A 24399-nucleotide genomic window follows, 5' to 3' on the forward strand; every position below is an offset into this window, starting at 1 on the left:
CACAAGAAAGGAGGGCTTATCCCAGAGCAGAGGCTGCTGCCAAACCCCAGAGATGTGGCTCTGAGAGGCCTATACATGGCGCTGATTAGTTTGACTGAGCGGGTAGGCAAAGACCAGTAAATTAAATATGAATAAATTAAAAATGTGCTCTAGCAGAAAATTGCTCTGGAAAACAACCACCTCCACATTAAAATATGTATAGTAATGCCTTTTATGTGGAGTAACGTGGGATTAGATATCACTGTAAATTAACACGCCATTCAACCGTAGTGGAGAACTTTTCATTTTTAACAAGGAGTTATTAAAGAGCTGTTTACTCCAGTGTGCTCAGTAATTAATTTAGTGTTCAACCGAGCTGAGACTCGGTGTTGTATTTACGAATATTCCGAATAAATCTTTTTTTATTATGATTATTGTCAACAGAGATTGATGAGGTTAGCTCTGAAAATTGCCATCTGTTCCAAATGTATAGGTTTGGGTCCCTCCTCCCCCCCTTTTTTTTTATGGAGCTGCGCTAACAGGAATACTGAAGGGGATCAGGAACATCAGCATGTGTTATCAGGGCCCGCAGATAACGTCTCCGCAACACTTCCGTGACATTGTAGCTGCGTTAGCTCATTACCACAATGTCACAGCCGCAGCGTGAGGATGTAGCGTTTGTGGTGAGAAGAGGGTTCAAGCTGCAGGTATCAGCTTCTGCAGATGAGCCGATTAATTAAAGGAAGCTCTATTAGGCTCGCTGAGAACTCCCCCCCCCCGAAACCCTCCATGCTCCTCAGAGGGGGGGCAAGAGAGGAGGAAGCGTCCTCGCCTCTCCTGACATTAGCCCGCGTGCATCCGCGCTGAACGCCCCGCGACTCGCGCCACAAGTGCCTCTCGGCGCCCCACCTTTAAAGGAAGGACGCACGCTCCTCAGACTCCAAAATGGGGGCTGCCGCGCTTTAATCCCTCCATCCCGTCAACCCACCCACCCTTACTTCCATCTGTCAGGAGCGCTGCTGGAGGAGAAGAGGGGGGATGGTTTGTTTGGGTGGGTGGGTGGGTGGAGGGGGGGGGATCCCTTGTTCCATCCCGACGAATTTTCTAATTTCCTTTGGCTCCAATGCTTTGTCCCAAATTCACGCCCCTAACCTATCCACCATACAGCCTCTCCCACCCCCAACTGCTATTCTCTGTCATTTTGGCTACAGCTGTTAAAGTAAACTGGCAGCATTTTAGCCAAAGCTGCTGCTGTCCAACATCGAGCCGAAGATCCTTCTTTATTATCTTTCCGATGGATTTTTCTCTTTAAATGCCACCTCCAGTCTTTTCCTTTTTTTTTTTTGCTGCACACTCTGCGTGCACAAATCAATTTGAAGACTTTCATTCATCTCGTAATTAATCACAGCGGCGACGGCCATATGGTGAAATCCCTGCTCCGGTTCTGTCACCGCACAGATGTAAAATGGCAGACAGAGACAAAACCGCCGCTCCTGTGAAAAGACCGCCACGACATTAAATACGGCACACGCTAATGAGCGACGCATTACACGGATGTCACCGTTTTAATGAGCAGCGACTCAGCATTCCTCACACAAAACTAGGTAGCACATTTTAGGGATGGGGGGGGGGGGGCGGGCTCTCTGTTCAGATTGACTTCCCCAGCAACCAGAAAACTCACATCAAAGCAACGCCAGGCAAACTTGTTCTTTCAACTTTATTAACCACAAATCGCGACATTCGGCGTTGTTCTACTCGCCAGATTAGGCGACGGCGATCGGCGTGTGTGTGTGGAGAGAACGTGAAGCACGTTTGACCCTGAAAACTTCCCTGAAATGCCTTAAACAACACGCAGGCGCACTAAAACAGAGCCTGAGCGTGAACACGGAGCCCCGTTGTTGGCACTCATTCACTTCGAGATGCAAATGTCCGGATTTGAAATTCAGCCTCTCTGTGTTATGCTTGGCTACTTTAATGTTATATCTATGCTGGGGATTATTCTCTCGACAGCAGAAAAACCTGTGCTTGAATGGCAGTGCCCTCAAAGTAGCTCCTACTGCTTTCAATGGCCTCCAAACGAGATTAGAGCCGTGGCTGCCCTCGCTCCCAATCCTCTGCATTCAGATGGAGCGTAACCAGCCTGTGTGACAGTCTTTCTGTTCTGACACCGAGTGGGTGCAGCCGCTGCACACGGGCCATTTTGGAATTGAGAGGTCAGGAGGGAGAAAAAGAAAAAGAAAAAGAAAAGAAAATCCCCTGACGCTAACTTTGGTGTTGTTAGGTGTTGTCCGGGAGAATGTCCCGCACTTTGAAGTTAAACAGCGACGGTTTGTCTGCGCTACGATATTTGGCAGATTTTGCAGTTTGGGATTTAAATCTGGTGTCGTTGTTTTTTAAAGTGCACAGAGCGATTATCGCATCACCAGATCACAGTTTTAGCTCAGGACGGCTGTTTAATCTCTATTAATTTATCTTTTCTTTGGCACAAACCACAGCTGATCTGGACCCTCAGATGCAGCTGTTTCAGGTATTTTCACATCTTGTTTGACTGGCCTGTTCCATCGATTAAAAGCTACTTCTGTGAGGAAATTAAAACTAAAGCTAACACACACGCACACACACACACACACACACTCACACACACCTCACACCCTGTGCAGCAGCAGCATCCATGTCCCTGCCTGTAGTTTCACACTATTTCTGTTCAACAAGGTCATCTACAAGTGGTTGTTACCGGTTTGTCAAGTTGGCCAGGTTGCATCATTCACATTGCTTTCATCATGTTTTCAGTATCTAGACGAAGATCAGCCCTAAAATGGAGTTACCACATCAGGCTGCTGTCTTCCCTCTCAGGGTCTTTCGTTCTGTTGTTTGGGAGTGTTGCTCTTAGCCATGGTGGAGGCTTTGTGTGCTTCACTCTTTGTTTTACAAGAGGTAGATGGTCTTTTGGACACTTTCCTGACGCAGGGGGCTGTTTTCTGTCCTGTACCGGCGCACCTCTTTACACCAGGGTCTGCGGGTAGCTTCACTCCAGGAGGACACTGTGGAGATCAGATTTACAGGCATTTCACATGACTGGATCCAATTTTACATGTATTTATTTACTGCTGCACAGTCACACCTTTCCCACAATCGTCTAACAGGTAGATTTGGCACCATCTAGTGGTGATGGAATATGATAGCCTGTTAAGGCCACAAAGGGATTTTGGCACCAGGACTGTTTGCATTAATTCTACATGAACATTATCTATACACATTGACACAATATAACATTTATTAGATGGTTTATATCATCTCCTGCAGAAAGTATATAAAACAAAGTGTTTCAGCTGAGTTTAAAGGCTGCATAAACCTGTCTGGGGTTGGCCTGAGGTGGCACTGATGGTTCAGAGCTGTTAGCGAATTTGTTCTGCTGAAGCCTGTGACCATCTTTTGCTGTCTTCATTCCAGATGTAAAGAAATAAAGAGAAGAGATCAACAGCTGGACTCTGTGATGATCTATTATAGTTATTATAGTGTGTTACTTTGTCATATTTTTGGGTTCTTAACGTGACCCTTGAACAGTAAACTGACCTTAAAAACTCATGCAACAATGCTACAAACGGCCGAAGAAAGAAACCCAAGCTAGTGAAGTGTAAACGGATGCGTTACCGTGGTGTTGGAGAAGCTGCTGTCCATCCCAGAACTGAACTTAGCGTGGTTACTCTCTGCTGAGACTGCTCCACTGTCCTCGGACACGTGAGATGTTTCCTCAGAGGAGGACAGAGACGAGTCCTCCAGAGTCTGTGCACCTGTAGCAGACAGTTTTAGACCCAACGCAGCGTTAGCTCATCTCTCCTACCATCCACATGGTTTTGTCCTGTGTCCTCAAACACTACAGGCCTGACTGAGCATCTTACTGTCTTTCTCTTCCAGGTGTTGACGCATCATCTCCAGCACGTTGCACGGCGTAGAGGGCACGCCGGTGTCACCCTGGAGGACAAAGCAGCACAGGAGCAGTTACCGTCTGACCACTGTAACGTGAACAGAAGTGTCTGGAACAAATCTCACGGTGATCCAGGGGTTTTCTAGCAGCTGGGAAGGAGACATGCGATAAGAAGGATCCACATCCAGAAGACAGGTCAGTACCTTTTTCGCTGTGGAGGCAGGTATTTTACTTTGCTGTAGGACAAGAAAATACCTGCTTGACGGATTGATTTAACATGAGAATTACCTGCGTCGCTGGTCGTGGCCCAGACACTTTGCTTAAATCTGAGCCCCTTTTCTGTAATTTCCTCAAGCAGTTTACTCTTTGTTTTAGAAACAAATGGGGGCTCTCCACACAGCCTGCATGCACAAACCCATCAGACACGTGCACGGTACGTCTGTATGTCTACGGTCTTCGTCTAACTACTTACAGCCAATATATAATGACCCCCATGCTCCACACGTCACACCAGTGGCTGTAACCTCGGCCGCTCATGATTTCAGGCGCTGAAACTCAGACATGCTCAAAAGTGAGGTTTTCGGTACCGGACATTAGCTTCCTACAACCTTGGCGCACAGCGCCACCGCCGGTCAAAAGATACGTATTTAGCATCCTGTGAGGACTATAATGTCTTACCCATATAGGTAAGTGTGCCACAGGACTCCGTCAGTATGTGGTCGATCCCTAATCCGTTAGTCTGCACTGATAAACCAAAGTCTGTCACCTAGGCGGAAGAAAGACGATAAAAAAAAGTGAAACAAATGATTCATGTTGACGGAACCGCTGTTAAATTCCTGATTAGAGTAGGTTTGGACAGAAATCTACTGCAGCAATGTGAGCGAACCCTATTCACAACATATATACTGCATATTTGTGTCTCGGCCTGTAATGACAAGACAGGGCAGGCTGGAAAATTCCTGCTGCTTTAGTTCACACGCTGGGCATCTGCTTTGGTCGGCCTGTCGTCAGTGCACCATGCCGTGCACTGCTGGTAATTTGATTAAAGAAGTCTCTCTTTAAAAAGGTGCACCATAACAGGAGACTGGAGTGCGTCTGACATAACGAGTTAGGATTTCAAGGTATGTCTAGAGGAGATATAGGCAGGAAGGAAAAGGAGCCCGTTTTGACAGAGCATGGATAAGAGGTGCCGGCGGAACGTTTCACGGTTTGTCTCACCATCTTACCTTGATGTTAATCTTGTCATTATTGTCCACAATGGAATTTTTCACGAGAATGTTCTCGAGTTTCAAGTCCCTGTGCACTATATCTGTGAGGAGGAGCACATTATATTGTTGGAAGCCAGAGAAATACATTTACTTGGGAAAAAAAAAATGTTTTAATTAAAGTTGGTGTGCGAAGCTACGTGCTAAGACGGATGGCTGCGAAACATCACGATGAAAATGAACATTAATGCTCAGGGAAGGTCTGATGCTTGAAACAGCCAAAGCTAACAAAAGACAGCAGGAACATTTAGACTCGGCCAAATCGAACGTGGGGGACGAACGGTCCCGACCACTTCGGCAGGATCGCCGTTCTCTGTGAAGGTGAGGAGAACTAGCACACAGGGACTTTCCATGTGAGAGCGCAGCTATTAATCAGTATTGCTCACTAGGTTGTTGCAAATTAGTCATTAGCCGCATGTAATGATGCCTCATTACTAGACAATGTCCCACATTAGCTGCAACCACAGATTTCACCATTAAAAAGCAAACGGCATCACCCAAAGCAGATTTACATCGCAGGTCTATACCAGCTCTGCTGAAGTTGTTAAGTGAACAAACACTTTAACTGCGCACTTTCTGATTAGAGTTGTATTAGCTGCCACAGACATCTGTCGGCAACAATGGGAGGATTACGATCACTGGAGGACATTGTCGAGCAAGAATTCCAGCTAGGATTAAGATGCCTGTTGCTAGCTTTGAAATGTAAATGTGTAGATTTACTTCTTTTATGGAGGTAGTCGACAGCGTCAGCCAGGCAACAGATGATGTGCTTTGTCTCGTCCTCGGTGAAGAAGTTTCTCTGCAGTAGCAGCTGCTTCAGCTCGCCCCCGACACACAGCTCGGTAACCAGATAAATCATCTCCGAACAAAAGATAATCAGCCTCAATATATAATCAATTTGTGTGCTTATCTAAGTAATGGATTATCATATCTGGCGTGCATCACACACACACTGCGGTTCAGCCTCTTCATTAGCCTAATTAAGTGCTGCCGTGCTCACCTTAGAGGTGTTGTAGACCTCCTGCAGATGGATTATGTGAGCATGATTTACTTGTTTGAGGATGTTAATTTCATGTTCCAGCATCTTCACTTTCCAACTTCCTGCCTAAATTAACAGAAAGCACAGCTGGTGGGTTTTTTTCTTTTACCACGTCTTTCTTTTCACCCATTAAATTCTTTTATTACTCTGGCACATTAAAACTCAGGCTTCCCAGGGGGATGCTAAAACACACTTACCTCTGGTCTGCAAATCTCTTTAATAGCCCATTTTGTCTGCGTCTCAATGTGGGTGGCTTCATAAACAACTCCGAAGCCACCTTGACCTAATTTCCTTCCAAAATGATAAATTCTCTATGAAATACAAAGAAAACATTAATAGAGTTGTAATCTACCCCTGCTCAGTGTCACTCACAGACAGATGTTTTGCCTATAAAGACTTTACATCCTCTCTCATGGCCCGAATTCCAAAGCGCATCCTAATTTCAAGAAGTTTCCAGGCCTCCAGAGGCGGAGAATATGCTATTTCTAATCAAGTTACAAATGATTAAGTTGCTGCTGCACTTCGTTCAATCTCAGGTCTAATTAACTTGATCATTATCTGTGTGCATGCAAGGCTGAGCACTGGCTGCTCCGGCTTTAGTGGGGAGCAGTAAAACTCCCCAATGGGGGGGTTGCTGAGTGAGGGTTGATGGTGCAGATGCTTTAGTGTGGCCCATACCTTAATGTCATCGTCGCTGTCGAGGCGTTTTAAAGGTATATCCCCGTCCGGTTTGTCCAGTTTGTCCCTGTTTCTCCGCGTGGTCGCCATGTCGAGTCCACTCGCATCTTCCAGCGTCATCCGGCGTCGCGGTCCCACCTGAAACATGGGCCAGAGGACGTCCTATATGGGTGCAGAACGCGCGTTGGATCGCTGCATCTCCAGGTGAAAGACGAGAAAAGAGATCTTTGAACTGCAAGCACATTTTTCCCCTGGCCAAAATAAATCTAAGTCTCTAAAACTAAATTAAATGTAAAGCCGTTATCCGAAGATGATTGGGAGCGATGAAGTGGATCCACCACGTGCACAGCCAATAATTATTAACAAGGAAGTGGTATCCTTAACCTCTGGGCTCCGACACATTACTTTACTCCCGACGGTGCCCTCACAACACCCTGCCTCTCCCGTTATCTCCCGTCTGCTCTCAAATCAAAACGACTGTGACAGCCTCTGGAAATTCCAATCAGTTCAATCACAGCTCATTTAAGGGTGACAGAGGGATGTGAACACTGGAGAAAGAGAGGGAAAGGCCCAGGAGGGAGAGCGCCGCGCACCTGAGGTGTCCCCAGTCAGAGGTGGGGCCCAGGGACAAAAGAGCGGTTCTGTCGGGGTCAGGGTGAGGTGAGGGGTCCCGTTTGGAGGGAGGAGCGGCTGCTTTTAAAGGAAGAATCTTCGTTTTGGGTTATATTTGGGCTCAGCGGCTCTGTTCTCAGGCTCCGGTGCCTCTCACTGTCAGAAACCACGAGGCCTAAAAAATCAAACAAGCCCAATCCCGCCGGTGCAATTAAAATGTAAACTACAAGAGACCAAAAAGTACATTTTCTGCATGTGAAACTTAATCATCTATTGACAGCTCGGCTTTGATGACAAATGATAAACGTCACAGTCCTAATGAAGCGTGGAATTACATTACCTGATGAGGCAGGAAATTGCATGTTTAGAATGCAAATACACAGCCGTCTACTTTACTAAGTTGGGAGGTGAATCCTAATATTATACCAGAAGATTATCAAAGCTCTCAATGCACAATTATCAATGTTCAGTTATTAAAGCTCGAAGCAGAATCACATTTTATCGTATCTGAAAGCTGGTGGATTGGAAATGCTGTCAAAAAGGAGAATCTAAAGTTGCAGCTGCCTTCCTGCATAGATACAAGCAAGTTATTCATGTTGTTTCCCGTATAAACAAATCATTTTAAAGGCCCCTCCAAGAATTCCTTCTGTGTCCAATGGTCATGTTAGATAAGTGTCTATTGGCAGGAAAACATGCTTTGCTAAAAGGAAGCAAAGAGCCAATTCTACCATTTGCTCAGAGCGCTCCACATGTTGCTAAAAGATAAGGCCCAATAAATTCAAATTTTCTCATTGGTTTAATCCTGGTTAAGGCTAATCTCTGCCCTTGCTGGGCTCAGCCCTGGGAAGCTGGGAGGGCAGACATCTATAAAAATGTGGGCCATAGCAGAAACAAGAACAAATGGAATGGTGACAAACCCAAACACAACTCTGTACGTTCATGTCACAGCGCACAACAAGGAAAAAAGACCTCCGCCAAGCAGCTGCTTTCTCCACAATGTTGTGACTTACACCCATAGATTAGTGGCGTGTGTGTGTGTGTGTGTGCGCGCGCGTGCGTGTGCGCGCGAGTGTGCGTGCATGCGTGCGTGCTTATAATACTTTGATAATTGGAAGGTCAAAGGTCAAAGTCCACTTGGACTCAGAGCATCAGTAAAATTTAATCTGTTTTCCTGAAAATGTCATTAAAATCTAACTTTTCAAGCTATTCTGAGGCAGACAGACAGACAGACAGACAGACAGACAGACAGGCAGGCAGGCAGGCAGGCAGACAGACAGACAGACAGGCAGGCAGGCAGGCAGGCAGACAGGCAGACAGGCAGACAGACAGACAGACAGGCAGGCAGACAGACAGACAGGCGGGCAGACGGGCGGGCAGGCAGGCAGACAGACAGACAGGCAGACAGACAGACAGGCAGGCAGACAGACAGACAGACAGGCAGGCAGGCAGGCAGACAGACAGACAGACAGGCAGACAGGCAGGCAGACAGACTGACAGACAGGCAGGCAGACAGACACGACAGACAGCAGGCAGGCAGGACTAGGCAGCAGGCATGGCACAGACAGTGCAGGCAGGCGCATGGCAGGCAGGCAGGCAGGCAGGACAGACAGACAGACAGGACAGTCAAGGCATGGCCAGGCAGGCAGGCAGAGCAGGCAAGGCAGACAGACAGACAGGAACAGGCAGGCATAGCAGACAGAAGGCAGGCAGGCAGGCAGGCAGACAGACAGACAGACAGACAGGCAGGCAGGCAGACAGACAGACAGGCAGACAGACAGACAGGCAGACAGACCTCTTCACCTCTTGGTGGAGGTAAATGTGGGCACTTTATAAAACCAAGCATGTTTATGCCAGGTTACCAACCAAGTGGCTCAACACCATTTCAGTAAAAAGTTACTGGATGGTTTATAATCCGTAGAGCTATTATTGAAACAGTTAGCATTAAACAGATGATCCAGCTATGCTGTAATTAATCCAATTAGCTAAGAAAGTTATTAGAGAGGCATTTTAGTGCCCTAATTAAAAACAGTGCACTATGACGTATGTTATATAACGTTTATTAGTCTATTTAATTTGACCACACAAATTTAATTCAAATCATTTCATAACATTTCGAGTTATTTTGTTTATAGACAGACGCCGATTGTCACACAACCTCCTTAGCAAAGATATAAAAAAAACACAAAAAAAACAAACGTAAAATTAACTTCCTCGCAGCAGCTAACTAGCTGACAGAGCTAGGTAGCACGCGTTGTCATGACAACGAAACCGAGCAGCCATAAACATTACAACGTACTGTTGTGGAAAGTAATCATAAACGATGCATTCACGAAGTTGTAATAAATATTGACAGCAAAGCAACAGTCCTACCTGCAGAAAGATGTAGGTTTAATTCTCAAAGTCGCTAATCACCTCCAAACTTTTTCCGTGACCGACTACGGGGGCCGAAGAGGCTCAATGAGTAAATGAGGTGCTGGTTAATAATACAGCATGAATACCCTCCCGGTTTGGATAACTATCAACAAAAGACGGCAACTAGTTGACGCGTTACTGATGATGACATGACAACGTTTGAATGTTGTTTGGCTATTACAACTGATTAATAAGGGTTTTTATTTCATGTGGTTTTTTTCTTTGAAAGATAAAAGTCACTTTTTTTCTCAACGGCGGCCAAAGTTTATCGTGGTCCTTGTCTCCATCTAGTGGACAATATTGTCCTACACATGTCTTTTCTTCACAGCAAATAAGTAAAATTGTGTGTGTGTGTGTGTGTGTGTGTGTGCGCGCGCGCGCGCGCGCGTGTTTGTGTGGTATAAATACTTGGTGTTCTAAACATGGATTATTGTACAAAAACCAAATCCATTGTCTGTTTGTTTAGTAGAAAGCATTTAATGGTATTAATTAAATGTTCACCAACTTTAATTAAAGTTAAGAGTTCAGCCCAGTAAATAGAAATGCACAAAGCCTTAATGGCATGAGGCAATGAGCACAGCATGAAGTGAGTTAAATCAATCCATGAAACAATGATTGCTGTAATTACTGTGGTGCCTGACTGCTCAGAGGGGGCCAACAGGCTAATTAATTTAGGTCAGAAGTGAAAAGGTCTGAAATCATATACCCTCCTGCAAACTATGATTCTGTAAAAGCAACCCAGCCTGTAAAATTAATATTGAGTATTCAGTAAAATATGTTGATTATTGATGCCAAACAAACTCAAAGTAATTTGAGTCCGCGACACTTTGTATGATGAATGAAACAAAGAATATAAATATATATATATAAATTCACAAGACACAACTAGTCAAGAAATGCAGATGAATGCAGGCTCTTACATGTTATTTTTATTGGTAGCAGTATATAGTAAGTGCATTTACTGATGAGAGTTACAGTAAAAGTGAAACAGAAGTTACTGTATCTTAAGACTAATATCATTCAACACTGATTGGTTTTAAAGCATGTAATAGTTGATATGCTGTAGGTCCACTATTCATGACACTGAGCAATAAGTGTACAGATGATTATTCTATATAGTTATTCTGAACAACTCCTAGATGCAATCTTAAACTGGGGAAGCACGTAAAGAATATTTATATTCAAGAGGGAAATCTCTACAACAGACATTATAAAACCACAACAATGCTGCTTTACAAACAGTAAGACATTTCTATATATAAGCGAAACTCAATATTATCAGTTGCACACTTATTATCCTGAGATATTTTATTATTTAAAGAAACTGGTGTAACAGCAAAGTTATATGTTCAATTATAATAGAAAAAAACCTTTAATTCCTCCAGCACCGATGAAAACACCCACATCCTGCTTATTTCTAACACTGGATTTACTCACATTCTGTACTGGTCCATAAGACACATTAAAAATGAATTATATCAATAATAAAACCTATGATATGTTAAGTTGGATTGTAAATAAAATGAAAAAATATAGAAAAAAATCTATACAGTTGAGCATTAACATGCTTAACAACACGTTAAATATGTATGGAAGTTTCAAAGTGCTGTGTATAAAGTCTCTATAATGTGTGAGCCTGTTAAATATCCCCGTCCTCTGTACAGCTATCAGCATTCTTTTACTATCCGTGATCAGTGCATAATTACAGCATGAACTTTCTAATCACAACTCCTCAACTGTCAAACTATTATACAACTGCAGCATTGCTACAACTTAGTGCAGAAGACATTTAAGAAAAAACGTTGAATTTGTCATTTTCATCCTATATAATTATCTTAACGATCTTATAGTATTTCAATATTGATTCAGCATGTTCAGCTGCCGTGGCACGAGTGCACTATGATCTCAGGGCTACTTTTATATGACAGAATAACCTGCAGACCACCTAAACCAAGTCTACTTTTGCGTTCCTTTCGCATGGTTTTAGAAGTGGTGTCTTCTGGACTTGAGGGAATTTCTCCTCTTCCTCTTCCTGTGGCACTGCTCCCTCCTCTCGGGCCAGGGGAACCCGCCACCTGCTGCCCTGTAGGCCTCGTCGTACTCGTCGCTGTCGGAATCGTCCTCGGCCACAGGGAACGCTCTGTCTGGAAACACCTCTCTGAGCTGGGAGAGGAAGAACACCTCCAGACTCCGGCCCGCCTGGGCCACCTCTGAGTCGGGCTGCGAGGAGAGAGAGAGAGAGAACTGTTAATATTAGTAGACACTGCAGACTGGACCTGAACACATCTTAATGTTCTACCTACATAATTGAACTTGGCACAATTGCGGAACATTAGAAAGACATCGGCAATAAACTGGTCCGGTGAGTGATAATGTTGACTGTTCCTCTTGTTGAGCTTGGCCCTGATCACCGACAGGTCCATGGGCCTCTTGATGATCTGGTAGTAATGGCGAGCCTGCATGAAACACACCGTTACACACTCAAGAACCCAGTTGGATCCGATTAGGACAGTGACGTGTGGTGACTGCCAAACCTGGATGATAGTAAATAATAAAGCTGTGGCATATGGGTGTTTGTTCCTCACCAGTGGACTGACGGGTTCATGGAAGGGGGCACTCAGGATGTTGCTGAGGATCAGGAGGGTCAGCCGCTCGCATTTCTACAAAGACAGTCAGTATTCTGAATCCAGCAGGTCAGAAAGATATGAGATTTAACTTAAAAGACTGTGTGGAAAAAGCATAATGAACGGGCCACATTCAAAACAACAAAGCCCTCAAATTGTTCTTTTATTTAGTCTTCAAATCAGCATAGTTCAACTGACAAATTCTCATTAGTGGCGTTTTGCCCGATGTGACCTACTCTTTGGTCGCAGGCAGGCAGCCCCTGGCTGTGCGCGTGCTCTCCAGATGTTCTTTCATTCTCACAGTCGTACTCGACCTCTGGCAGCACGGAGTCCCGGCAGAGGCTGCAGACCCAGTCGCCCCTGCAGCAGATACACAAACAGGAATAAACACACAGCAAAAGCTGCGCGTGCGTGTTAGTGTCAGGCCATACGTACGAGGGGAAGCTCAGCAGAGGCGGGACATGACAGGACAGGTGGAAGACTTTTGGACAGCGGTCGCAGCACAGCAGGTCGCCACCAATCAGACACACGGCGCAGAAGTCCTCGCTCTCCATTTCTGTGTCATCAGACTGGAATTCCTCCGGGCCTCTCTGAGCGATGGGGTTAGCCATCAGGAGCGGCCTCTGACCAGGGCCCTCGTGGCAGTCCTCTTCCAGGTCGGAACGGAGCGGCTGTGGTTCATCCGTCGCCAGCTCCAGCTCTGACTCGACGTCTAGCTCAGACTCCACAGAGCCCTGAGAGTCAGGGGGCGGGGCTTCAGAGTCGGTCTCTACCTGGTAGTCGGGCTGGACGTCTGACTCTCCCGATTCCACCTCCGGGCCATCCTCTGATCCTGCTCCGGGATCTGACTCTGGGTCTCCCTCGTATTCCAAACTTGGCTCTGAATCTGTAGTATCATTTCCAGGGCAGGGCTCCGCCCCTCCTGCAGCCACTGACTGTTCCTCAGCCAGACGCTCGAGTTCGGCCTCAGAGGAAGACTCGCCTGGAGAAACTTCTGCTTCTCCTTCTGAGGGTGTGTTGGGATCAGAGTCAGAGTCCATTTCCAGCACAGACAAACTCTGTGGCGCATATTTGAGGTCAGTGGGTGAGCGGGTGGCTTCCTGTGAGCTTTTCCTCCCTTGGATGACCGGCCCAGAGGGGGTGGAATGTGTCGTCAAGGGATTCTCCTTCTGACGAACCCCATACGGGGGCGCTGTGAGTGAGCGGGTGGTCCCCATGTTCTTTACACCTCCAGCTGCCTCCTGCAGATGATGAAGATGATACATGCATTCTTTCTTAACCACAACATGCTTTGTTATGGAGGAATAACAAAAGCTGATTAAGAGGATGTACTTGAGGAGCTACAGCGTGCCAGGTCCTCTTCTCTGTTCCACTGGCTGGTAAAGGGTCGCTCTGCCGGCGTCCTTGCAGAGGCAACTGAGACACAAGTATCTTGAGTCGCTCCAGGCAAACTACCGGAACCCTGATCCTTCCCGAGTCTTTCTGGACAGCCACGGCGCTAAATCATACCACACACTGTCGGTTAAAGATGAACATTACACAGCAAGAACACCTCTTTGATGTGACAGCCAACACACCTGTGGCCGTTTCTGGACACGCCGCATTTCTCCTTAGTATCATGATCAAGTTTTTCATTTGTGTGAGTTAAAGAATGATCTAAGAAAATGAAGATATAACCACAATGATAATGATATATTTATCTTTTGTTTTACTAGGGAGTTATTGTGATAACGTTATATATTTGCAGTACCTGGCTCGGTCTTGTAAGACTGTAAAGGAGAGCGGTGACCTCTAGGGGGCGCTGTGCTACGTGAGCTTTCTTTTACAGTAGAGAGTAATCCATCAGAAGCTCTCCTCTGTCTGGGATCCATAGTGTCATGCTGGAAAATAAAATATCATTCTCAAAATTTCATCTGACAGATATATCACATGTATCATCACGTCACATATCTTGTCTGTATTGCAGGCTGCCACCAGGGGGCGATCAAAAATCTCTGCAGTCACACTTTAAAGTTATGATTTAATAAGCTATTATGACCGAGATAGTATCCTCAAACATAAATTAGGATCAAACAGGACACATCAACCAGACAGACATAATCACCAGCGCCATTTGGAGGGACTTGAACACAAGTCCTGCCCCTCCAGAGGCTTAAATTAGTTCAAATAGAATGCCAATTGTGTGACCTCTGACCTTAATTTCATCTGCTGATACATTGATGGTCTACCAATGAATTGGCTGTAAGTTACAGAAGATTAGTAAAGTTTTTGGATGATTCATGGTTGAAAAGCCAAACTAATTAGATGAGTTTAGGTCCTAAGTCTCTTAGAGATGATCTACAGAGCAGTTGAGTAAATAATCAGGATTAAAATAAGCAGATCAACGCTGATATTAAGCAGTTAAAACCAACTTTTATGATGGAAATTTCTCACAGGAAAAAAATGATCTGCTACTTTGACCGAAACGTTACCCCCCCCCGGTTCTGATTTACCGCGTCTGCATCTCGCGTCTCTCTGCCTGGCGTGCATCCTAACGGTCTCTCAGAGAGAGGGCCGGCAAACGGGGCCGCCAGTTCTGCCGGGATGCTCTGGGAGCGCCGCCTCCTCGTGCACGCTAAACCGGGGCTGATCCTGCTGCTCTGCATGTTCGCTACACGCTCACAGGTTGTCACCGACACCTCCAGGGATGTGGATCTCTGTCAGATATACAAACATTGAGAACGGAGCGGCGCCTCACACGGCTGCACATGCAGGCAGCGCCGTGCTTCATGTCATTAAAAACAAAGGGGAGAAGACGCCAGTGGGACGTGGAAACAAATGAGTGTCACACAAACACACATGAGTAGACACACACGAAACAAACAAAAACACTATTCAGGGACTCGGATTAATTCAGTGCTGCTCGGAACACAGAGGACGGCCCACACAGCTGCATATATTACTGCGATGGTGGCAGGTTTGGTTACAGCATCAATTATCATATGTAAATTCACTAGTTGGAGTGCTGTGTGGCACTTTGATTAAACCAGGACAGCAAATCACTCTCTACCACTCTGCCTCACTTCCTCAAATTGCTATTTAACCGATGCGAGTGTCCTGAAAAGCTCCTTTAAAGTTCTCACTAATGTAAGCAGGAGAGGCTGACAAATCATTTAACACGGGGTTTTTAAAAAGGTCTCTGGCTCTCTTTCCCCCCCCCCCCACTGCGCCATCATGCATATTCAGCCCGGGCTGACAAGCGTTTGCTGGCGTGTGAGTACCCTGCGATTAAAACACTCACCTGATCCGCGCCCCCTCGGGAGAAATACGCAGGATTCAGAACGCACGGGGAGAGCGGACTCTAATCCTTCTATCGCCACTGAAGGGGCTGCGCAGAAATTTATCTCGGAGCTGAAAACCAGAACAGAACTCGAGCTGGCAGCTCCCCCAATTCCCTCAGTGGCTCATTAATGACAGGTTAAGTCCATAAATGACTGCACCCAGGTGATTTCGTGTCCTTTTCGGATGCTGTGACTTGAAAACACAAATATGTTACATCACTGTGTCTGCCGCTGACGTGCACGGCGCGCCCCGAGAGGTGAGAGGCAGCAGCTCGAACCTCTGGTGCGACTGTAATGAACAGTGTTCTCCTGGATCTAGTGTCGCTCTGAGCGGCATGTCTCTAATTGACAGAGCAGCGCTTTGTTTTCCTGTCATCCTTTCATCTTAAAAGTGGGAGCACGTTCCTTTTGTGCCATCTGTTTTCAGGCTGGCAGAGTGTGGGACAGCGTCACTCTGGCATTTGCTTGAAATGCTTCTTCACTTGCTGTTGTCTAAAGCTAATTCAAAAACAAGCACTGACATTGTTTCAATACTCTCTCGGTGGTTGAAATTTATGCAATCCACTTGATTCCACTGACTTTGGTGCTTCTTAAGTAAGCTTTGCTGCTTTTGTTCTTCGTTTGAGTGGGTTTGAACACCTGGGCTACATCGGAAACGGGCATGAGTCAAATGATAAATTCTGCATATGAAGCATTCTGTGGTTTACCACATCTGCTCCTTTTTTCTCAGCAGAGATCTGACAGAGCAGCATGTGAAAAACAAAACCTGAGGTAACCCTAACCCCCATCCTACTTCTATCTCTGTGAGGACTAAGCATAATGTATTACCCTTCCATCCCAACCAATCCCTTAATCCCAATCTTAACCTAAACCTGATTCTAATCCCAACCATAAAACCAAGTCTTGACCCTTAAACTGTCCTTTGAAGTTGTGAGGACCAGCCAAAATGTCCTCACTTTGCTAGCAGAATAAGGACTTTGGGACTCAATATGAAGCAAGAACACACACACACACAAACATACACCGCTTCAAACAAACACACCAATTTGGTGTAATGCTTTGTTAGATCCGTCAAATCTAACAGCAACGTACAAATAAAGTGTCGTCAGTGATGCATGCATGCAATGTTGTTATGACGACTGCATATTCACATTTTCTCTTTCTCTTTTCTCTCTGTCGAACATCTATGTGCCGTATAGAATATGTGATCCGGTGGATTTTACTGTGGCAGTATTTAACAAGACCTAGTATTGTCAATAATATCAGCTGAAATGATTGAACAATGATAAATAATCTTTACGTGAGATGTTGGGTCTCTCACCCTGCCGTCTCTGTGGTCTCTCAACGTCTGTGTGGGTCTGCTCCACTGCTGTTCCTGTCTCATCTCTGCAGCGGGATGAAGCTGCTGGACAGGACTCCCCGCTGTCTCCCTGCGGTCCTGCTGCAGCACGTCATCCAGAAGCTCTCGGCTGTCGGCCCGCAGCGTTTGTCCGCGGGTTTCCTCCAGCCTGCACGTCTCCTCCCAGATCTCTTCATTCATGTATTCTGCTTCAGCGGCTGTGAGTTCTCGGGGCAGGTCTGGGCTGGGCGACAGCTTCCCCGTACACTGTGTGGGCCTGTCTGGTTCTGCCGGGCTTTGATGATAGAGATAAGACTTAGTTAGCGACTGGGGTTGAGGAGGACCCACTTGCGGTGGGACCATAGATCCTCGACTGCAGGCGAGCCCCAGAACTGGGACGGGTGACGGAGAGGGATGGAGCTGTGATAAGTTCTCCCGGTCCCAGCACCTCTGGAGCTGCTGGTTCTGGTGCAGAGAGGCAGCGATGTGGGCAGGCTGAATGCAGCTGGAGTTGCAAATGGGCACATCCATCTGGTTTTTGTCCAGACTGGATAGATCCGACTGGGAGGGGATATCGTGCAGGCAGCACCTCTGAGGCTCACAGCAGGCCTGGTAGCCGTAGCCTGGCTCTCGCCCTCGGTGGCACACTGGCGGCAGAGACAGGCAGGTGACAGGCTGAGGCCTGAGAATACTGGAGCAGGCCAGGCCCTGAGGATAGGTGCAGTTTCCTCCTTCAACTGTCAACTGACCTGTGGAACACAAAGTCTCATATCAAGACTGTGGTTAAGTAACCGTAGTTGAAGCTATATACAGTATAAGCTAATGACTCTTGAAATGAGTCATGAAATGCAGTTATTTATATTTAAAAAAAATTTACCAAAGGAGGAAATATGCTTTGTCCAGTAACTGGCATCCCAGTTGAACTTGATCTTGGGCGGACTCCAGGAGTCTGAACTAAGTGGCTGATCGAGCAATTGTTGCATCTGGAAGGAAACCTGAGAGAAGTGCACACAAATTTAGTCACCTGTCCCTTCAGCTATGTCCATTCTGTATATGCTGGTGACGTTAGCCGCCATCAGTAGATTAGGCATTCCGCTTCATGGCTGGACTGTATTTGCACCAGTAAGACACTGGGCATCTGTTGTCTGCAGTGGCAACATACCAGGGCCCTGCTGAAGAGCACCGGGCCTCTGCAGTGGTGGGTCATAGCCCAGGTGATGAACTTCTGAACGTGGTCCAGCTGGCTGCATGCCTCTATTGCCCCCTGCAGCTGGTCCTCCAGACCCTGCTGGAAGTCCTCCGAGATTTTCTGTGGGCACCCCATAGAAAAACCTTTCAGTTAGGTGTCATTATCTGCACTGAGATGAAATCCTCGGGATGATGGGGATGGGCTTCTCGAGGAGTTGACTTAAGCAGCTTTGACAGATTATCATTTGGCTTTGGTTTGGTTGCTTTCAGGACCGATTACATCGCAGCGATCACTGATTCCAAGCATGTAGATTCCCGGACGGCTTAAAGATAAGAAGGAAAGAGAAAGAGAGAAAAGTAATTACCTCCAGTTGCTCTATTAATAGGTTGGCTCGTTTGTTAAGCTCGTTCATCATAATCATCTTTGCCATTTTAATCTGGTTTTCTGCCTTCCTGTGAGCAATCTTCACTCCATGAAGTCTGCAAAAAAAAGGATATAAAGGCATCGACCTCAGCAGAAACGTAACAAATAAATAGGAATGTGAGTGCAAACCAACCTGTCTTCTATCTGTTTGGCACTGTTCTCCACAGCAGACCTCCTCTCCTCCACCTGAACCATCAGGTTCTCAAACAGCCACTGCTGATCCTGGAGGGCCTTCCCCGTCTGCACCACCCTGAGCACACAACACATCCACGCGGGTCGAAGTGTTCACTAACTCAGTCTTTGGGTAGGAAAAGAACCCGAATTAAATTTTATGTCCCCAAGGACAAAGCTATTATGCAGACGACCTCAGAGGCAGCTACTGTAGCGAAACATCCCAGAAAACAAAATCACATGAATGCATAATGAGGTATCAGGCAGGCCAAGGGTAGGGAATGCAGATACAGGTGGTAAAAGTGACAGGGCAGGTAAGGAGGGTTGTTGCTCACATGAAATTTTTAACCTATGGTTAGCCCCTCCGTGCAACGTCCTTGTGCCGCGTGTGTCTGTAGACTGACCTGTGGTTTTTGTGGGAGGACAGGTGACAGCTGCTGCAGCACAGAAGGTCACATGACTCACAAAACAGCTCCAAGGGCTCCTGTCTGTGAGAGTGGCACATGAGGAGGGAACAAGGATACGACCCCGGGCCTAACAGACAGGCGGGAAGGGGGGAGGGGACAGGAGGGGGCAGTCAGCATACAGGTAGAGGAGCAACAAATAAGAGTTTCTGATGAGCTAAACCTCCCTCAGCATCAAATATGTCACCGTTTGAAGATCCATTATGCATTTCACACCAGCCTCGTTAAACTTACGGTGCTGGCAGCTCGATTCTGTTGCAGATATGCAGCCAGTCCGGCTTTATGAACATCCTCTATGCTAAGATGGGCAAAGCAACATTAGGACAAGAAACAATAGTTCTTCTGCATCTCTGTTGACTAAAAAGCATTGGTAATGTTTTTACAGTAGCATAATCAAAGCAGCCTGTGAACTAGGGGGCTGGATGTGGAGCGGCGGGTGGTTAAAAGTAAACTGTGATGGATTACCCTCCCATGAAACATTCAAAAGGACCATCGCTGAAAGAACTAGAGTTGTGAGCTTATGAGCTGCCTTGAAAAAGCATAAAGTGAAGTAAGTTGAGAGTATTTCCGTGCTATCCAAACAGCTTTTGATGCACCAGCACTCATGCAGTCACACACACACACACACACACACACACACTCAATGATATCGCACACGCTTCTAAATAGGTCACGGTAGAGGCTCTTAGTTGCCAATCCAACAATAGGTGGGTGAGGCCAATGAACAGAGTTACACTGCTGTTTACTGGCCAGTTCACATCAACCAACCCCTAAACACCCCCCCCACCCTCCCCAACACACACACATACACACACACCCCAGCTTGCACACCACCGCAGGTCTTTGTGGTGGAGAGCTATGCATTGCTGCCTGTGCATCACCAAAATCTGACCGACCACATCCTGTCTGCAGCAGTCGCAGATGTCTTCACAACTACACAAAGCAAGCAGCAGCAGCACTGCATCAAAATAAAGCACACGGCAATAAAATATCTGCAGCGCCAACAACTCCTGCAATCCAGACATGCAAAAGAAGATGGGAACAAAGCTTCCATACTTGAGGCATACTCAGTCTTTAAATAGCATAGACTAATATTAGCCAAAATGAAATCATTTGAGCACTTTAGAATCTGGGCCATGTGTTAAATAGAGGTGTAATAAAACACAGGGATATCCAGGAACTGTTATCAGCCATCTCCAGTTCCATGCATTATTCATTGCAATGGCGCATACTGAGATATGACTGACAAACAAATGGAGCACTGCGGGAAAATAAATAAGAAAAAAAAGCAGACTTTCAGCAAACAAAAAGAGAGTCAGAGGTTATGCTGAAATGAATGATATGATATGATATGATAACACTGGCCTGAAAACAAGGCAGCATAGTTTTGAATCATGCAAATGTCATACCTTGTCCATTTGGAGGAAGAGAACTGGAGCCTTTCTGGTGCAGGTCAGGACACTGGATGGAACTGGTCCTCTGCTGTGGGTGCAGGTCTGAGTACTGAGAGGGGACAGAGGGTCTCTGATGCTGGTGCACGTCAGTGCACTGATAGCATAGCCACTTGTTGCAGAGTGTACACAGGCTCTGTGCAAGCGTGGGCTCTGAGCACTCGGAGCAGCTCTGCAAAAGACACAACCCCCCCCCACCGAACAAAACAATTAAAACGTACAGAAACATGTCCGTGTGACAAAAAAAGAAAATGAGTGACAAGTACAAATATTTATTCTGCCGCACTACATTGCTGAAGTCACGTCAGAAAGTGGCTCTCACGCGAGGCTGAGATACTTGAGTGGAGGATCATAGTCACAAGAAGGCTGAATTTACTTGAGCTTTTAAAACACCCTTGGGGCGAACATTACTTCCACAGCAGCAATTTGAAAAACATCAAGGATGAGAAGAGAGACAGCGACACAATATCAAGGAGAACGAGGGCTGAAGACCAGAACAAAAAAAGAATCCTGTCTCCTGAGAAGCAAGAATGAGCTTGAAATATAGCTGAAGCAGCCTTCCTACCTTCTCCATGGCAGAGCTGTAAGTGGAGTCGCTGTTGGAGCTGGAGGATGAGCAGAGGGGCGCGAGCAGCCTGGTGTCTCAGCAGCAGCACTGAGGCGCCTACCTGAGGCAGGAAGCAGCGCAGCCGAGAGGTGGCCCCAGAGGAGACGTCTTGACAGCCTCACTGTGCTCTCTCCTCCCCTGGTTCATCCATGTGCAGGACTCCCCTTTCACTGCGGCGGAGGAAAAAAGCATCGCGATCAAATTCAACCACTCCTCGCTAATCCTTTTTCTTTAAATAAGCCTGCGCATAATAATTGGGAATTAGAGAGATGAGATAATTATTTTTTTTGTAGGGCAAAATATGCCCGGAAGCTCCTTCCAAAATGGAGGAAGGACGACTGAAATGAAGTGACCCAAAATAAGGAGGAAGAGAGGAGTTTTATTTTGTAAGCAACTTTTACATTCTGTCACCGTGGCAGCACGAGGCGGGGTTAAGAGCTGTCAGGTGGTTCCGGGCTATGTTGGGCTGGTTGTGGCCTTCTTCTTACAGTCAGCACAAGCAGGGGACAGGTCCCGGGGGAGCCGTTCGCTAACGTGGTGTGCCAAAAGCAGGTCAGACTCTGATGAGCTCCAGATAGGTTACACTCCTACAGCTCCTTTTTTCAATTTAACTTGGCATGTCAGGGAAAATGAAACGAGGAAATAGCCGGCACTAACTCAATCAAACGAGGGGGAGAATCGTGTGAAAGTGTGAAAAGCTCCTTCACGTGCCTGCAAAGGCAACAAGTCTGCTTACCACCAACCTGCCATCCAATATATCCCAGCGCCAATGTGCTGCCACATCTGGAGCCGAGTACAAGTCTGCCTGACAACAACCCCTGGAGGCTGACCTACAAATCTGACAACTCTCTCATCCTTGGGTGCTTCACTCGGGAGCCCAGAGCAATCACCAAAGACCCAATTTGACACACAATTAGTCGAACCGCTTCCCACCCCGCATGTTTTTAACTGTGCACTTATTGCCAGAGCCACTGCACAGCATTTATCCCTCAGACTGACCCCCTCCACCGGCACTTTCTGCCCTGCTAGAAGGGCACCGAGGCACCATAAAAGGGTGCCGTCTGGAGGGAAGAGATCCTAAATAGAAACCTGCGCAGTGATCTCTCCCCCTGAAAGCACCCCCTGGCGTAACATCTATTAACGCTCGAGCAATGAGATCACACAGAAAGCAGGATTACTTTTAACCACTCTTGGTCTCTGAAGCGTTTCAGTAGGTGTCATCTAAGAACAAAAATTTAAAAAATTAACAATTATTTAAAATATAAATCTCCCATATTGTCTTCCTGGTCAAATAGTACGAATTACTACCCTTATGAAACTGAATTTTGTAATCATCTGGTGCCACAAATCAAATGTAATATACACATAATATAACACATACATATTAATTTATAAAATAGCGGGTAAATTATCCACTTTCATATTGGCACAGGTGCCCTCCAAGTGTGCTTGAATGTGTTTCTACTGGCCCAGAATGGACAAAATGATTTGAATCCGATCTTTGGTTGGCGAAGCTGCATTCTAAATTCCAACAAACAAACCTCTGGGGTGCACATGGTGTTGTGGAGCTACCTTTACGTTTTTAAAAGTAACATTCATCAGATAACTGGAATCGAACAAGACTAAAACTTTACCGTTATCTTACACTGTCTGTAGCTGGGTAATAAGCAGTTCGATTTTGTTTTTATCTGTGCGTTTTTATTACGTTATGATCGGCGAATCCTTGAAATCATGAGGAACGGGTGGTCCGTCACGCTGAGGAAATCTGCTCATTCCAGTGAATTTCCTTCCGGCATCGTTGACGTTTGGCTAAATCCACCCGTTCACGTCAGTCTGACTGCACTTGATCCACAATGAGCGTGTCAGTCAACCCGCAGAAGAGCTGCCCCCGCATCCACAGCCCGCCTGCGCCTCTGCAGCCCCGCATCCAGCGCGTCACTGAGCGCCAGATTAGGGTTTACAAAGTGCGCATGAGATTACGCCCCTGTCGAGGTGCACTTGACCAAAAACGAGGATTAAGATTAAGATCACAACACAGAAAGTCGAACGTGTGCGCGGGGCGTCCTCAAACTGCGTCTGCGTCCACATTAATTCCGCTCGTTAAGTGCGCAGCATCTGTCAGGTAAACACGGGCGTGCGTGAGGATGTCGGAGCGGCGCCGCGTTCGCCGCAACTCAACTTCTATCGGCCTGTCAGTCACATGTCAAAGCACCGAGTTCATCGCGTGTTTTTCTGGTTTTACCTTGACCCGCCAGGCTCCGAGTGTCCCCCCCAGCGGCCGCCGCTCTTTACGCTCTCCCCAAAATTTGGGGATGTCAAGTCTCGCAGTTAATCGTGAGATTTTATGTCCGGTCTCATGCAACACTTCTGACGTTTCTCAAAGCTGTAGTGTGACTAAAGTTGGGACGGGAGGACGAGGCAGCATCTGTGGATGTACTGCGGCACCTTGTCACAGGAAATGCGCAGATGAGAACAATGCTTTCTTATTTTTATAGAAATAGCCGCGCACGCGTTCACGTGGAAATGAAAGGCGAACAGCTGAGTCACTCATTTGTTTGGAAGCTTCTTTTTTTTAAATTGTAATTATGATTAATGAACATTTCTGGAATCACCTGGAATCATTTTGTTCATTGTGCCCCCTGTTACCGGATAGCATTCTAAAGGATTTTAGATGTAATCAGACTACATAATCTGTGGACAGAGGTTACTAAATAAAAGCTGCCCAACCTACAGATTGTACCTGGGATGGTGGATCAGGTGTTACATCTGAACACATTTGTCTCACACATAGTTTATCCACACAGCTATAAGAACCAAAAATCTTGAACAGTAACAGGAAGGGAAAGAACCTTTTTTTTTTTTTTTTTACTTTTGTAAGATCTGAAACACGTTCCACACACA

The 24399-nt window shown here is 46.3% G+C and overlaps 2 protein-coding genes across 8 annotated transcripts; both read right to left on the minus strand.

The window, feature by feature from the left end:
• Positions 1-1636: 1636 nt before the first annotated feature.
• Positions 1637-9952, minus strand: stk33 (serine/threonine kinase 33). Of its 4 annotated transcripts, none has more exons than XM_029846670.1 (14): positions 9869-9952; positions 6887-7084; positions 6406-6519; positions 6170-6274; positions 5890-6028; positions 5131-5213; positions 4583-4670; positions 4377-4458; positions 4193-4305; positions 4030-4115; positions 3879-3951; positions 3631-3770; positions 3332-3418; positions 1637-3020 (listed from the first exon to the last, which is right to left on the minus strand). In XM_029846670.1, the coding sequence occupies exons 2-14, from the start codon at positions 7031-7033 to the stop codon at positions 2829-2831; spliced, it is 1449 nt and encodes a 482-aa protein (XP_029702530.1). In that variant the 5' UTR covers positions 7034-7084; positions 9869-9952; the 3' UTR covers positions 1637-2828. The 4 variants fall into 4 exon arrangements, with proteins under 4 accessions (XP_029702530.1, XP_011608529.2, XP_029702531.1 ...); XM_011610227.2 differs by having other exon boundaries at positions 6887-7078; positions 9869-9948; XM_029846671.1 differs by having other exon boundaries at positions 1638-3020; positions 4377-4452.
• An 872-nt stretch (positions 9953-10824) lies between these two features.
• trim66 (tripartite motif containing 66) lies at positions 10825-23942 on the minus strand. Of its 4 annotated transcripts, XM_029846636.1 has the most exons (19): positions 23741-23942; positions 21457-21668; positions 20850-21063; positions 19381-19510; positions 18939-19055; positions 18747-18861; positions 18356-18502; positions 18071-18188; positions 17642-17942; positions 17155-17488; positions 15027-15230; positions 14285-14414; positions 14112-14190; positions 13867-14032; positions 12970-13775; positions 12771-12894; positions 12496-12570; positions 12214-12366; positions 10825-12130 (listed from the first exon to the last, which is right to left on the minus strand). In XM_029846636.1, the coding sequence occupies exons 2-19, from the start codon at positions 21463-21465 to the stop codon at positions 11894-11896; spliced, it is 3459 nt and encodes a 1152-aa protein (XP_029702496.1). In that variant the 5' UTR covers positions 21466-21668; positions 23741-23942; the 3' UTR covers positions 10825-11893. The 4 variants fall into 4 exon arrangements, with proteins under 4 accessions (XP_029702496.1, XP_011608535.2, XP_011608537.2 ...); XM_011610233.2 differs by having other exon boundaries at positions 17155-17942; XM_011610235.2 differs by having other exon boundaries at positions 17176-17942; positions 23741-23941.
• Positions 23943-24399: the final 457 nt, after the last annotated feature.

Source organism: Takifugu rubripes, chromosome 13 (assembly GCF_901000725.2).
Source record: "Takifugu rubripes chromosome 13, fTakRub1.2, whole genome shotgun sequence".
NCBI lineage: Eukaryota > Metazoa > Chordata > Actinopteri > Tetraodontiformes > Tetraodontidae > Takifugu > Takifugu rubripes.